The sequence below is a fragment of the Dasypus novemcinctus genome, chromosome 28 (genome assembly GCF_030445035.2).
Source record: "Dasypus novemcinctus isolate mDasNov1 chromosome 28, mDasNov1.1.hap2, whole genome shotgun sequence".
Classification (NCBI taxonomy): Eukaryota; Metazoa; Chordata; class Mammalia; order Cingulata; family Dasypodidae; genus Dasypus; species Dasypus novemcinctus.
In genome coordinates this window covers 45,454,178-45,468,339 of record NC_080700.1, presented here as the reverse complement: position 1 = coordinate 45,468,339, position 14,162 = coordinate 45,454,178, and the positions used below count along the sequence as shown (strand labels likewise).

The following is a 14,162-nucleotide window of genomic DNA, read 5'->3' as shown; positions in this document are numbered from 1 at the left end:
AAAGTGGTTTAGAAGGCTTCTTGGTGGCAAAGGGAAATGAGCCTATAATTTAGATCATTCTTCAGGTACCTGAGAATTACTTACATGGTGTGGATCCCCCTGGCCGCAGTGGTGAGCCATGGCCTCGGACAGAGTTGGTCAGAGCCTGAGAGCTGTTACACCCCAAGCCTTCCCTGACGGCCTCAACTTGCTGCAGGAGGCTCTCCTTTCTCTCAGCTCTTGAGCCCCTGCCTTTTCTGGTGTCTACTTGAGGCAATTGCATTTGGCTGTGGTGCAACAGTTTCAGAATCATCCTCAAAATTGTTGTACTGGTGTAGCAGCCTGGGCAGGTGGCTAATTTCTAGAGTTTCTGTAACCCCAAATTTTTAATCTGGAAGATCTTGGCCAATGTGAGCCCAATTACCATTGAGATGTTCTACATGAATATAAAAATGTAGTTTACTTCTATTTATACAATTAAAGACCCATCAATCTACCTTCCCTTTAGGGACTTCTTGACAAACCTCAAATTCTCTTTAGGAACTTCTTGACAAACCTCAACTTCTCTTTGATGTCCTCTTCTAGATGTCTCCTTAACACTCCGTACCTTTCCTTCTCACAGCTGCGATTCACAGGGTTTGGGTGGAGAGATCTTGGACAGTGGCAGGTCCATGGAAGCCCCCAGCCTCTCTGGGCTGCTCTCCCCACTGCTCTGTGAGCAGGGTGGGCTTTTGGTGGTCTCCGGGTGTGTGCCCTCTGCGTCTTCTCCTGGCCTCCACAGTGTGTCCGTCTCCAGGGGAGCCCCGTTTCCTGGATTTCCTTCCTACTCTCTGTACCATCTGTGCGTTGTCCCCTTGCTTCCTAACGAGAGGTGACGTCCTTCAGAAGGAAGCTCGGCCTTACGGCCCTGCTCACAGGCCTGAGAACAGGACGGGGCTCGTGTGTGTTCCTCTGAACTCGCTTGGTGGGAAGGGCACCAAGTCAGCGATGCTGGGTGGACGCGAGAGGAGGAGAGCTGCTGTTTGTTACCACCCTGAGGCTCCTTTGAGGATTCTCCAGAGAAGGCTGTGGCTCGCCATTCCCAAGTATCTCAAGAACCCAACAGCCAGCGCTCTGGCTGAGGGGCGTTTAACAGCCTTCAGCTGAGGTTGCTGAGGGTCCTTCCGGCTCCCAGCCGCGACCGCCTTCTGCATCCACAGACTGTCGCCTTCCCATCTGCTGAGTGCCCAGCCATCTGGGCGCCCGAGAGCTTGCTGTCCGACCACCTGGGGCCTCCCTTAGCGTGGAGCATGACGCGGATCCCACACCTGCTGCGCTGGTGTCGGGAGGCAGATTCTGAGAGTGGTGGGCTCGCCCTTCCCTGCCCCGGCGACCCTGAGGCTTCAGGTCTCTCGGAGGGGGATGTCGCAGAAGCAGCTGTTTGCTCCCCCTTCTGTGGCCCAGATCGGCAGTGGGAGGCCCAAGAACTCAAGCTCCTAGAGTCTGCTCCCCTCTTTTCTTTTCTTCCAGGTGATGAGGTTGAGAGGAGACCTTAGAATGAAGCTCATCTGTGGCAGGCTCCCTGGTTTATTTTGTTTTTCCCTAAAATGTTTCCTTTCACTGTTTTTTCTTTGCTTTGCTTTTTAAATTTTACTTTTGCCTTTGCATTCTCAAAGTTATGTTCTCTTCTTTCTGCTCCTGTTTTCTACTCAATGCCCCTGTGGACATGTCAGGATCCGAGGAAGAAACAGTATGTTCTAGAACCCCATGCAGAGCCCATGGCTGCAGTGTAAGCAAGTGCAGGCTCTTCACAGGTGGAAGCAGGAAATGGTATTTTCTAGAACTCAGTGCAGAGCCCATGGGTGAGGGTGAGCAGGTGCAGGCTCTTCACAGGGTGGAAGCAGGAAATGGTATGTTCTAGAACTCAGTGCAGAGCCCATGGGTGAGGGTGAGCAGGTGCAGGCTGTTCACAGGTGGAAGCAGGAAATGGTATTTTCTAGAACTCCATGCAGAGCCCATGGGTGAGGGTGAGCAGTGTAGGCTGTTGACAGGTGGAAGCTGTGCTTGTCGCTAGCCCAGGAGCAGGATCAAGCCGGGCGCAGGGGCCAGACGGCTGCAGGCAGGAAGGTGCCAGGTAGTGAGCCCCTCCTGCCTCCCCTCCTGCTCTCCATCTGCTGATGCCTCCCACTTGACAAAACAGAGCAGGAGCCAGGGGCAAGTGGCCTGGTGATGGAGAGGGCACCTGGAGGGGTGGGCAGAGGCCCCGTCCCTACCGTCATCCACCAGATGAGGAGAGCAAGGCAGGGGCGGCAGGAGGGCCTCGCTGGTGCCCAGTTGGCTGATAATTGGGGAATTTGCTTCTCTCCCTTCCTCCTGGCTCTGGGCCCCGTCGAGCCAGCTCTTGTCCATCAGAGGGGAGCAGAGTAAACTGAAGACCAGATAAGACCTTCACATATGCCTCATCAGCTGCAGAGTAACGCTGCATTTCTAATGACTAGAGATCTTTGCAGATTTTTCCAAGGCCTCCTCGTCCCTTATTTCCCGGGTAGGTAACTTGACCTTATTTACGGAGGAAGTGGTAGCCTTTCTAGATGGAAGGCCTAGACTTCCCCTGGGGAGGGGTGCTTCTCCTGAGCTGTCCAGCACTGCCACGTCCTGCTTGCCCTGCTGTAGCCTCTTCTCCAAGACGTGACTGTGCCTCGGAGAAGAGTGTTCTGGTTAGGATCCTCGATTGACAATGCCAGAAGCTCTGCAGATTTCTTGGTTTTCAGCTTATCCCCTCTGTAAAAATCCCCACCTGCTCTTTGGGACATTCAATTTGAGGTGAACATGGATTGAACAATGAGTTTTGTAAGCCAAGAGCTCCCACAGATGGTCTTAGTTTTCACCTTTTGAGCACAAATGGGGCGATTTCTCTTTTACCCCCTTTCATCACCACCCACAACCCAGAGGTCACTCACCCCACAGACCCACACATGTCCTTTTCCTCCCTGCAATCTCGAGCTTTTTTATTTTATTTACAATCCTTTGCAATCCTTTAGAACATTTACAGAGTCTTCCCAGAATCTAATGGTAACCAAAACATCTGCATGTGTACAAAATAGGGAAAACTACATTTCCTCAAAACCAGGAAGAGCAATTTGGAAAATACTTTAAAGGAAGGATTATGCAAGTAAACAAAAAGGAGTTTTGTCTTTCTCCTGCCACTACTGCCTGCCACACCCCAAAATGAGCTTGTCATCCCAGAAGAAGACTCAGAACATACTGTTGTGTATGAGAGAAATGTTGATCTGTCTGTGCGTGGAAGAGAAGACTGTAGTTTTTCTGGCATGCATAGTTCTGGAGCTCTTGGGAGCACCTTCTCTGTGCCGTGCCTCATAATAACTCATTTATATTTTATTTAATGATTATAGAAAAGGGGAATATCATCAAGGGTCAAATTCTTGCTGGCCCTTTAGCTTTGATGAGGCATGTGATTAAAAGTAAATTTACAACTGATTATATGTTCAATGCCAGTGGAGCATAGGTGCGTTTTCTTTGTGGAGGTGAGAGCAAGAGAGGGCAATTTTGCTTAATAGGGCCTCAGAGAAGGCCCTTCTTTAGCAGAAATAATTGGACAGGGAGCAGGTGGCCAGCAAAGGGCTTCTCAGTGCTGTTTCTTTTCTCCATCTGTCCCCACCCCCCACTGTATGCAGGGCCTGTCCATTTTGCTAGAGTGGTTCCAAGTGGGGCTGTGAATGTTTCAGGAGCTACAGAGAGCCAGCAGCTGTACCACTGGCCGCCTCCCAGGGCGAGACGGAGGCCTGGCTCACTGTCTCCATGTGTGTAAGGAAGGGCCCAGCACATCCTGAGGGTCAGGTATGGGCAGCTAAGACTGAAGCCACAAGGCAGTTATTTTTAGTGGAACTCAAGCCAGCACAGAAAGAAGAATGGGGATCACCTTGGAAATGCAGACTCTCAGGCCCACCTTGGACCTGCTGTGCCTGCGTCCTCATTTCAACAACCACTTGGTGATGAGTTGGTTCATTAAAGTGTGGAAAGCACAGTCTATAGCAGGGGTCAGCAAACGTTCTCTAAATGACCAGATGGTAAGTATCTTTCAGCCTCCCTGGCAACCTCTTGGTTCTGTCGTTGCAGCCTGAAAGCAGGCAGAGATGATACGTGAGCGAATGAGCATGGCTGCCATCCAGAGTAACTTCATGTACAAAAACAGATGGCGGGTCGGATTTGGCTGACACTTGCTGCCCCTGATCTAGAGTGTTGTAGTTCTCGGAATCATATTGTTTCCTATGTTCGTCATTTTAATTACCTACAGATATATAAGCTAATGCATGATTCAGTTTGGATGGAGGGAGGGGAATGCCTCAAATTCACCCAAAAGACTCCCAGAGATTTAGTTTGAAGAATCCTGTTGGGTCCTATTTTTGTTATTTCTTTTTACTCTATTGTCTTCTCATTGAAAATGCCCTATAACCATTTACCAAGAAGTTGAAATCGACAGAATAAGTTTAGAAATTGCCTTGGGAATCCCCGTCAGAAAGGGCGTGACAACCTGGAGCTGCTCCAGACAATGTGTTGTGGCAACGGGCTTCCTGGACTCATCTCCAAGGATCCATTTTGTTAAAACAAAGATGCTTAACCCAGGACAACGAAGACTGTCTTTAGTACCTAAAGAAAGAGCATGGTTTTATTTGCTGTTTGTTTCTTACAGGGGCAGAAGTCAGCTCAACGTGTTTAAGTTAAAAGTAGTAAATTTGAGTCAAGGACGGAAAGAACTTTTTGGCGGTTGGAGCTGTCGATCCATATAAAGAACATTGAAAAGGAGCAGGTGCAGCCAGGGCTAGAGGCCCCATGAGAGGTTTCCCTCAGTGGGAGTTGAGCTGGGGACCTCGGGCCAGCAGGAATTTCAAGCTACTGAAAATCTGCTCTATCAGGCCCTGTATTAAGTGCTTTGCTTATAGTTTCTTACTTAGTCCTCCCCAAAACAGCAGTGAAGATACTGTGTTACCTTTTCTATAGCTCAGAGAGGTAAAATAGCTTAGCCACAGTCACACAGCTAGGAAAGAGGAAAGACTGGGTGTGACCTCAAATCTGATGAAACCTAAGCTCACTCTGCCTTCCTTGAAAATCTGATTCTCCTCCATCCACCTGGCAAGTACTACCGGAATCTCTAAGCTCACACTGCCTTCCTTGAGAATCTGATTCCACCCCCCACACACCCACCTGGCAGGTGCTCCAGGAACCCCTGAGCTCACGCCACTTTCCTATTCTCTGATTTTTTTTTCCTGTCTACCTGGCAGGTGCTACATGAACCCCTAATCGATGAGGACCCTGTGTTCATTGCCACGTGCACAGAGCGGGAGCTGCGGAAGAGGAAAAAGCGGAAGTTCAGCCTGTGGGTCAGGCAGTGCTCGTCCACTGGCTTCATCATTCAGGTGAGCCAGGCCAGGGAGATGCTGGTGGGGCTGGGGTCCACGAGGAACTGCCTGGGATTCCACTCCCAGGGTCCAGCTGAGGCTCACAGGGGGCCTGCAGTGCAGGCTGCCAGGCTCCGCTTCCAGCCCAGCTGGCTAGATGTCACTGCTGAACCCCAAATAGCACCGCCGAACCCCAAGTAGCACTGCCAAACCCCAGATATCAGTGAGAGCCCTAAATATCACTATGAACCCTAACATCACTGCCAAGCCCTGAGCAGCACTGCAGAACCCTGGACAGCCCTGCTGAGCCCTTGCATCACTGTGCACGCTGGCCGAGTGGCCATCGGCAGTGGCCTCACCCAACAGTGGTCCCAGGAGCTGCCCCTTCTTCTCTAAGAGCACTGCAGCCTGGCTGACCACAAGCCCCCCCTTGCCAGGTGTCTTCCCTGCCTTCCCGTCCCCATGGCCAGCGGGTAAGCCGGGCCTTTGTCAGGGGCACTGACCGCGTCCCTGGCACATGGCCCCTGCCCTCTGCTAGCAAATGTTGGAGAGATAGAGGGCACAGCTGGAGCCTGCCTCGAGGAACAGCGGGGGCGGCCGGGGTACTGGGCACGGGGACGGCTTGGTGGAAACCAGGATGCAGAGCCAGGTCCTGCTGCCTGGGGTTGCCACTCTGGTGGGGACATCTGGGCGGCCCCTGCTGCTGCCTTGTTCGGCTGCGTCCCAGGCTTGGCGTTTGCACCTGGCCCCCACCTGAGCAGCAGCCCCAAGGGCTGGAGGAAAACTCACAGGGGACCCAAAAGGCCCTCCCCTCCCACTGCAGGCCAGGGTGCTGCCTGGGAAGTGGGGGGTAGGATCTCCAGGCAACCCTGGATCCCAAGCTGCCAGAAGCTGCCGGAAGCCCTGAGCCAGCAGGGCTCACCTGGAGGTGCCACCTGGCTCTGTCCCCACCCTCCAGGGATCCTGCTGTCCCCACCCCCCAGGGACCTGCCCCCCTCAACCCCCAGGGACCCTGCCACCCCCCAACCTCCAGGGACCCTGTCAACCCCACCCTCCAGGACCCTGCTGTTCCCACCCGCCAGGACCCTGCCACTACCCTCCAGGACACTGCTGTCCCCACCCCCCAGGACCCTGCCACCCCTGCCGTCCCCACCCCCCAGGACCCTGCCACCCCTGCCATCCCCACCCTCCAGGACCCTACCACCACCCCCCAGGACCCTGCTGCCACCCCCCAGGACCCTGCTGTCCCTCCCATCTTCTTTCCACCACCCTCTCCAAGAGGTAGCACCTCCAAGTTCCATGTAACCCCAGCACCCATGCAGCCCCCATGCAGCCCCCCCAGGTTGCACCTCGCTGCCCCAGCGCCCGTGCAGCCCCCCAGGTTGCACCTCACTGCCCCAGCGCCCGTGCCGTGTCCACAGCCCCAGGGTGGCAATGAACCCATCACCGTGCCAGCCACATCTCTGAGTCTTGGTGAACGTTCTTTCCAACTTGTCTATAACCCTTTATTTCTGAAGTTTTAGGATACTTAGAGGCGTATGAAACAGGATGAGGTTTTTGGTGTGTTTTTTTTTATGTTCTTTTCATTGTTGCTTCCCACAGTATTAATTTTTTTTCTAACCCACAAAATTCAAAATCCTGAGAGAACCACTGGTCTAATGGGTTGCAAAAAAGGGAATATTTTATTAAGCAGACCGTCCTGGAATTACTGAGAAATGCAGTCAGCCAGTTTACCACCTCATTTAATGGATATAGTCGAGAAGCAGTTGGAAGATGTTTCTGAGCCTCTACTGTGTGCCAAACTCCAGGGTCTAGTAGATGAATGACATTGTCCCAACTCTCAGAAACTCTCATTTCAGTAAGGGAGGCAAACTGAATTAATAGTTTTAGTAGGTAAGGGAGGATATGGACAGATGGCTATGGAAGCATGGAGGACAGAATGTTGCTGGAAGAAAAAGAACTTCGTCATACATTTTAAGTAGCTTAGTGTTTGGACTTGAGAAATGCTGTGAGGTGAGGAGACAAACAAGAGCTTCAGGGGATCTGTTTTCAGAAACCAGGACTGAGGCTGGCCGCTTCAGTCAACAGCCATCTGATTTAAACACCGGGCACCGAAGCAGGTAAAGCAAGAACCTGCTCCTGCTCCCAGTTCATCTGCTCATGCGGGATCAGGCAGCAGGTGCCCCTTCCAGCGTGAGAGCCTGCGGTTATGTTCCGGGAAACATCAAGTGTGGGGCTGTGTGCACCAGAAGACTTGCTTGACTTTACTTTCTCAATACATTGCGCTCCTCTAAGTGGCCTTTCCCTGGCGAAGCCCGTTTCTAAGCCCCAATGGCCTTTCACCAGCTGACTTTGCAAAAGCTATTGCCTCCTCCCGTTCCGAGATTGGCCAGTAGCTCGTCAGCCAGATGTGATGCACAGCGATTGGAAAGGACGAGTGCGTGTTTCTCCTTCTTTCACTTCAGGGCCATGAAAATATGCGCAGGCTGGATGGCCTCAGGTGAAAACCCACGAGCTTAATACAAGTTCAGCCTGTAGCCACGGAGGTTCAGTGCTTGGTTGGTTCATGCCACAGCTGATGCAGGGCTACCCCCTGGGGTCTCAAAGCCAACCCAACAGCTTCCCTCCGGTGGCTGGGATGGTGGGATTGCTTGGAGGCCCAGAGCATTTCTGGTGGAGGCCAGGACTCTAAGCTTTCACGACTGGATCCTTGTGAAGGCAGCTGGAAGTGAGCAGCCTCCACCTGCAAGGCTCTAGATCAAGGTGGTGAGAGAAAAGAAACGTAAAATCCGTCATTGATTCTTCAAGTGGTCACAGCAAAACAGAAACTCCTTACAGCCAGTTCCCATCTCATCTTGCCTCACATGGGATGAGTTATCCCTGTGAAGGTAGAGGAGGATGGAAGCTAAGAATTTACAAAATAGTCATAATAATAGGAACAGTGGTGGTGTTTAGAAGTCTAATACTTTTAGAGATTTGATGCTCTTGAATTCATTTAAAGGGGAATCTTTGCTGAAAGAGATTCAATAGCCTGCGTGAGTTTAGCCAACTAAGAGAATCTGAGAAAGTATGTGGCAGAATAGACGTGGAGAAAGATTAATTTAACTTTATAGTTCTGAACGGGAGGGGTTAACATCCTTTGTTTCTGAGGTGATTGCACCCCCTCCTGAAATGTTACATCCTCTTTCCTCAACTCTCTCTTCCAAAACTTCTTCCAAGACTCCCAACAAGGGGTGGACGCTCCGCCTGGGCACCTCGTTTCCCACTTGTTTGGGGGCCACGACGGTCCTTGGGTTCCAAAGGTTCACCATGGTGCCTCACCAGACGCCGCGCCTCGAGAGCGAATCAGTACGGGGCGCTGAGCCGCAGTGCTCACTCCGAGGCCACTGGCATGGCTTTGCAGGGATTGCCAAATGAAGGCGAGGCATGTCCTGTCACAGCTTCCATCTCCAGGGAAACTCGGACGTGCCCTGCATCCTGTCCCGTCCCTGAGGAGCCTGTCCTTGCTGGGGGCACTACACTGACACCTGAGAACAGTGAGTTATGCAGGAGTCAGAGACTATGAGTGCTATGGGAGGGTGGGGCGGGGCGGCCATTCTGGAAGGTTCTACCGTATTTCCCCCTGGAGCCGTCTCACTTCCTCTGAGGGTTTGGCACGAGATCTGCAGTTGCTTTAAATCTGGTGCCTGGGCGCCTCCCGTGTGGGTAGCTGTGTGGCCGGGCAGAATGCGATGTCCCCAGCCGTCTCCGTGCCTGCTGCAGGGCAGGTGTGGCTCCTTGGAGAGTCCTCAGCCAGGCTGCCACCCTGCGCCGAGGCCCCGCGCCCCTTCCTGCCTGGCTGCAGCTCTGGCTTTACTCCTGCGCATCAGCAGGCCTTGCAGAGCTCCTTCTGCCTCTTCTGCGGGGCCGTGGCTTCCCGTGCTCCACTGCCGTGGGTCGCCGTGGCTTAAGGCCTTGCAAACGATGGCCTTTCTAGAGCCTGGGGCTTCCAGTCTTGTTTAGTTTTTCTAAGAAGTGATGCTTAGGCAGGTCCCTATTTTCAAGTAATATACAAAATAGATGGGAAAATGTGACCTATGCAATTGAACATCTGAACAGCGAGCAAACCTGTACTGTTTCATTAACCACACACGAATTGCTGGAGCCTTGCCTGGCTTTGAAGACCAACCACAGATGGAACTGTCCCCGCCTCTCTAGTGAAGGGACAGCTGTGTTAAAAATATTCATAAGTGCCACGTGGCAAGTACACTAGAGACGTGGGGGGTCCAGGGGAGGCACCTGGGGGCTAAGGAAGGCCCCCAGAGGAGCACAGAGCAGGTGCCTACCATGTGCCAGAGGACAACATAAGGCAGGCACTTAGACGCCATCTGTGACACGGTGCAGCCTGGGAGACGTGTGTCTTTGTTTTGTGGTTGGGAAGACTGAAGCCCCGGGAGAGCAGTTTGCCCAGAACCTCGAGGCTGACCTGCTGTGGCAGAAGCTTGAGCCCAAGGGCTGGCTCCGATTCCACAGAAGGGAGAGAAGCCCACCAGGACCCCACCCTCGCCCCTCCGGGCTCTGGGCTGGATGCAGAGTGTTCCGTGCTGCACCTGGTCATGTCCGCTGAGGCTGCGGCAGGGGTCAGGCTGTCTCCGTGACGTCCACGTCTGCAGAGGACCTTGGACCAGCAGGGGCCCTTCGCGTCTCTTCTGGCCCCATGCCCTGGCGTTTCTCGCTTCTTTTCTGGCCCCACGCCCTGGCACTTCTGCAGTACCTTGGTGCCCTGGCTCCAGATTTTAACAACCACAGTGAAGAAGAGGGATCCTGACAGAGGGGTTGTGGTAACCCCAACATCCTTGCTCCTTGGTGCAGAATGCTTGTACTAATGAAGCCACCGGCCAGTGCCCTCTTCTTGGTATCCTTTCCGTCACTTCCAGATGAGATACTCACTCTGTGCTCAAGAGAATGGAATTGTTTTGCACTGTATGCCTGGCACCGAACACCCACCAGCTCTGCTCTATTTGTGGGTGGAGCTGCTGGGTTCCTCTCCAGTCACTCACCTGCGGGCTCCTCCAGCCCCCCACCTATGGGCTCCTCCACTCCCCTCACCTGCGGGCTCCTCCAGCCCCCTCACCTGTGGGCTCCTCCAGCCCCCCACCTGCAGGCTCCTCCAGCCCCCTCACCTGCGGGCTCCTCCAGCCCCCTCACCTGTGGGCTCCTCCAGCCCCCTCACCTGTGGGCTCCTCCAGCCCCCCACCTGCAGGCTCCTCCAGCCCCCTCACCTGCGGGCTCCTCCAGCCCCCCACCTGCGGGCTCCTCCAGCCCCCTCACCTGCGGGCTCCTCCAGCCCCCTCACCTGCGGGCTCCTCCAGCCCCCCACCTGCAGGCTCCTCCAGCCCCCCACCTGCAGGCTCCTCCAGCCCCCTCACCTGCGGGCTCCTCCAGCCCCCTCACCTGTGGTCTCCTCCAGTCCCCTCACCTGCGGGCTCCTCCAGCCCCCTCACCTGCGGGCTCCTCCAGCCCCCCACCTGCAGGCTCCTCCAGCCCCCCACCTGCGGGCTCCTCTGGGCGGGGGAGTAGGAGTAAAAGGAGCAATTGCTGCAGAAGATGAAGCCTCCGCTTGGGGAAGGGTGGAGCACCGCACCTTGGAAGTGCTTGGTCCCAGGCAGTAGGCTGTTGGGGGATGGGGCCGCTCTGTGGGATTGAAAGAAGATGGTCCCAGAGACTGTTGTTGAGGCTCTACAAGGAAGAAAATATTGAGAATTCCATGGGAAACAATTGGCCAGAAGTTTACTTAATGTTTTTTTGTATTGACCCATGTGATTGAGCAGAAACCTGAGCCTCTCGAGGCAGAAGAGACAGGGCTCCATTAAACAAATAAAAGTGACTTTTTCCTGTGTGGCTTGCTGAAGGAGGCCGCTGCACCTGCAGTGTGAGATCCGGGGTTCTGAGTGAGGGGTGGTGGAGGTGGGAGTCTCCAGGAGGGGCTGGCGGGGTGAGCACGGCCCCGGAGGAGCCTGCGTGGAAGCTTTGAGCAAGAGGGTGCTTTGCTAAAGATGCAAGACAGACAAGGTCAGAGTTGAACGGCCTTTGCTGTGCAGCAGAACAATTACAAATTACAAACCGTGGTTTCCTGCTCAGTGTTGGAATGGACGTTGTCTGGAGGTGGCTGGGAGCAGAAGGCAGAGTTCAGGGAAGCGGAAGCCGGGCCGGGCAGAGCGAGGAGGAGCCTGGGCTGGCTGAGTGCCCCTTCTTGTCTGACGCTCACCTGTGGAGGGAGGACGTCTCCTCCTGGGCTCCCAAGAGGAAGACTGCGCGGTGGTTGTTAGCGCCGGGCTTGTGGACGTTATTCATTTCTCTCTGCAGCAGCCTGAGGAGGAAGGGACCACGGCTTCCTCAGCTTCACGGCGAGGGGACTGAGCCCCAGAGCCACAGCCACAAAGCGGGACCTGGATAAAGCAGCCTTTCTGACCCCAGAACCCACTCTTCTCGCCAGCGAGAGAACTTTTCCCCATTTAGACAAAAACCAAGAGCGAGTTGCCCACCATTCGGGCCATGCTGGTGGGTAGTGTGCTAACAACATCACTTACCTCCAGTCTTGCGTTTTAAGACATCGTTTTCATGTGAAAGAATTTAAGGGGCTCTAAAGATTTTTTCTTATTTGATGTCTAATCATTTTTTATACTAAATGAATGAAATCTTTGCCACAAGCTCTAACTGGATTAGCTTTAAAAAGGAGAATCAGAGAAGTTTGCTTGGCAGACAGGACGTTTGTCTGTTTTGTTGTCAGTGGAGAAGGGGCTGGCTTGCGGTCGGTCCAGGTTGGAACTGGCCGGGTACAAGACATTTCTCATGGACCTCTCTGCGTGTCCCAGAGCAAGTAGCTGAGAACCAACCTCTTCCTCAGCCTTTTAAATGGGCTTTTTATTAAGTGCCCACAGAAGTGAACCCAGCACAGCCAAGATCTGATTAGACCCTGGCCCTCTTCCCAGGAAACTCAGATTTAAGACTTCACTGACTTGAGTGGCTACAAAGAGCTCACAGAATGATAACGCCTGCTCCTTCCCCTACACGAAAGCAAGGCTCTTGCAAGGGCCAGTCGTGCTCATGGAACAGCTAAAGAAAGAGGCAGAGAATAGTCTCAGGGTGTGTGCTCCCTGGGCTGCTGGCTAGTGGTGAGTTGGCAACATGAGAAAAGTTGGTGAAGGAAGAATAAAGTTGTCATTCAGGTGCTGGCTTAGATTTTGCTAAAAAAGCCAGCTAAGGAATGAAGGATGGTTTAAAGCAACACTGTCCAATAGAACTTTCTCTGATAAAGGACATGTCCTGTGTCTGCCAGTATAGTTGCCGTGAGCCAGTACGGTAGCCACATGTCCAGCAGAGTAGCCATGAGTTAGTAGAGTAGCCATATGTCCAGTAGAGTAGCCATGAGGCAGTAGAGTAACCATGAGCCAGTAGAGTAGCCATGAGCCATATTGAGTACTTGAAATGTGGCTAGTGTGATTGAGAAACTGGGTTTTTAATTTTACTTAATTTTGGTTAATTTAAATGTAAATAGCCACATTTAATAGTGGCTAGAGACTGCCCTTCTGGACAGCACAGGTATAGAGCTTCCCTATATAAAAATGTGGCCGCCGCTGCGGTACCGCGGGCGGGTCGCTGCCGCGCGGGTGGATCGCTGCCGGGAGTCGGGCTGAGCCCACGGCCGGACTGGGGCGGCAGCGGGCGGCTCAAGGCTTGGTGGGGACGCGCGGTTCGATGGAAGAAAAACCACGGAGACGAGGTCTATGCGCAGGTCTGATTTTATTAGGGAAGTACATGGGGTTTTATAGTCTCGTGGGGGCGGGGAGGTTGTGGGAGGGGCAGGTCCGCGGGGCAGCTGAGGATTGGCTGCAGAGGCAAGGGCGGACCTGCGGTTTAGGGCGTAAGCCATTGATGGCAGGGGGGGTTGTTTCAGAGGTTGTGCCGGGGCGGATACGGGATGAGGGCGGTTGAAATGAGGCGGGGAGAACAGCGATCGGCTGGGAGGGGGAAGATAACAGTGGCTGGGAGGAGGGGCGGAGGGAGGCAGCAGCATAAGCTGCTGCTGAGAAGGGCCATAATACAGAGAGATTTCGAAGAACAGGCGGGTAAAGTACAAGGAAGCGAAAAGCAGGGTGGGAGCAGGGGACAATTGCTCCCTTTTTCGAAAATAAGAACCATTGGCGGCTTTGAAGAAAGCGCAGATTTTGCAGGATTGACATTTTTATGGGGAGGAAAGATGAGGGGGGTGAGAGGAGAGGAAATAGGAGAGAAAGGAACGAGGAGGGGTTACCGGCAGGGGGCGTGGGGGCACGAGGGGGGCATGAGCAGAGGGGAGGGCGGCTGAAACGCCCGATTCCCCATGCGGTGGGCAGAGAACCCGTACCCGCAGCTCGAGGTGGCCACGATGGGCCCTATCGATGGCCGCCTCTTGCCACCTTCGTGAGCCACACCTGGACGTGCCGGGCTTCCTCGGGAAGGGGAGAACTTTGGGAGCTAAACGTGGGAGGTGCAACACTGGGAGGGACGGGGGGCGCCGAGTGGCGCGTGGGCGTGGAGGGTTGGGCTCTGAGGTGGCTAGGCGTTGGTAGTGGACTTGAACGAAGGAGGGAAAGACGCTGTTAGCTTGGTCTTTAGCAAGGCGAGTGATTCGCCGAATGGCCCAGGGACCGATGGTAAGGCCTAGGACGAGGAGTAAGACTGGGGTCAGTAGAGGCAGGAGGTACGGGAGGAGGGGCTGCAGGAAGCCCCAGGAGCCGGCGGCCTGGGCTCGCTCACGTTGGCGTT

General features: G+C 54.0%; 1 protein-coding gene across 1 annotated transcript in view; it reads left to right on the top strand.

Moving 5' to 3' along the window:
- Positions 1 to 14,162, top strand: part of PGBD5 (piggyBac transposable element derived 5) — a 95,469-nt gene that overhangs the window by 53,844 nt on the left and 27,463 nt on the right. The window contains exon 3 of the mRNA XM_058289716.1: positions 5,259 to 5,393. Coding sequence (XP_058145699.1) covers positions 5,259 to 5,393 — 135 coding nt within the window. The remainder of the gene's footprint in view (positions 1 to 5,258; positions 5,394 to 14,162) is intronic.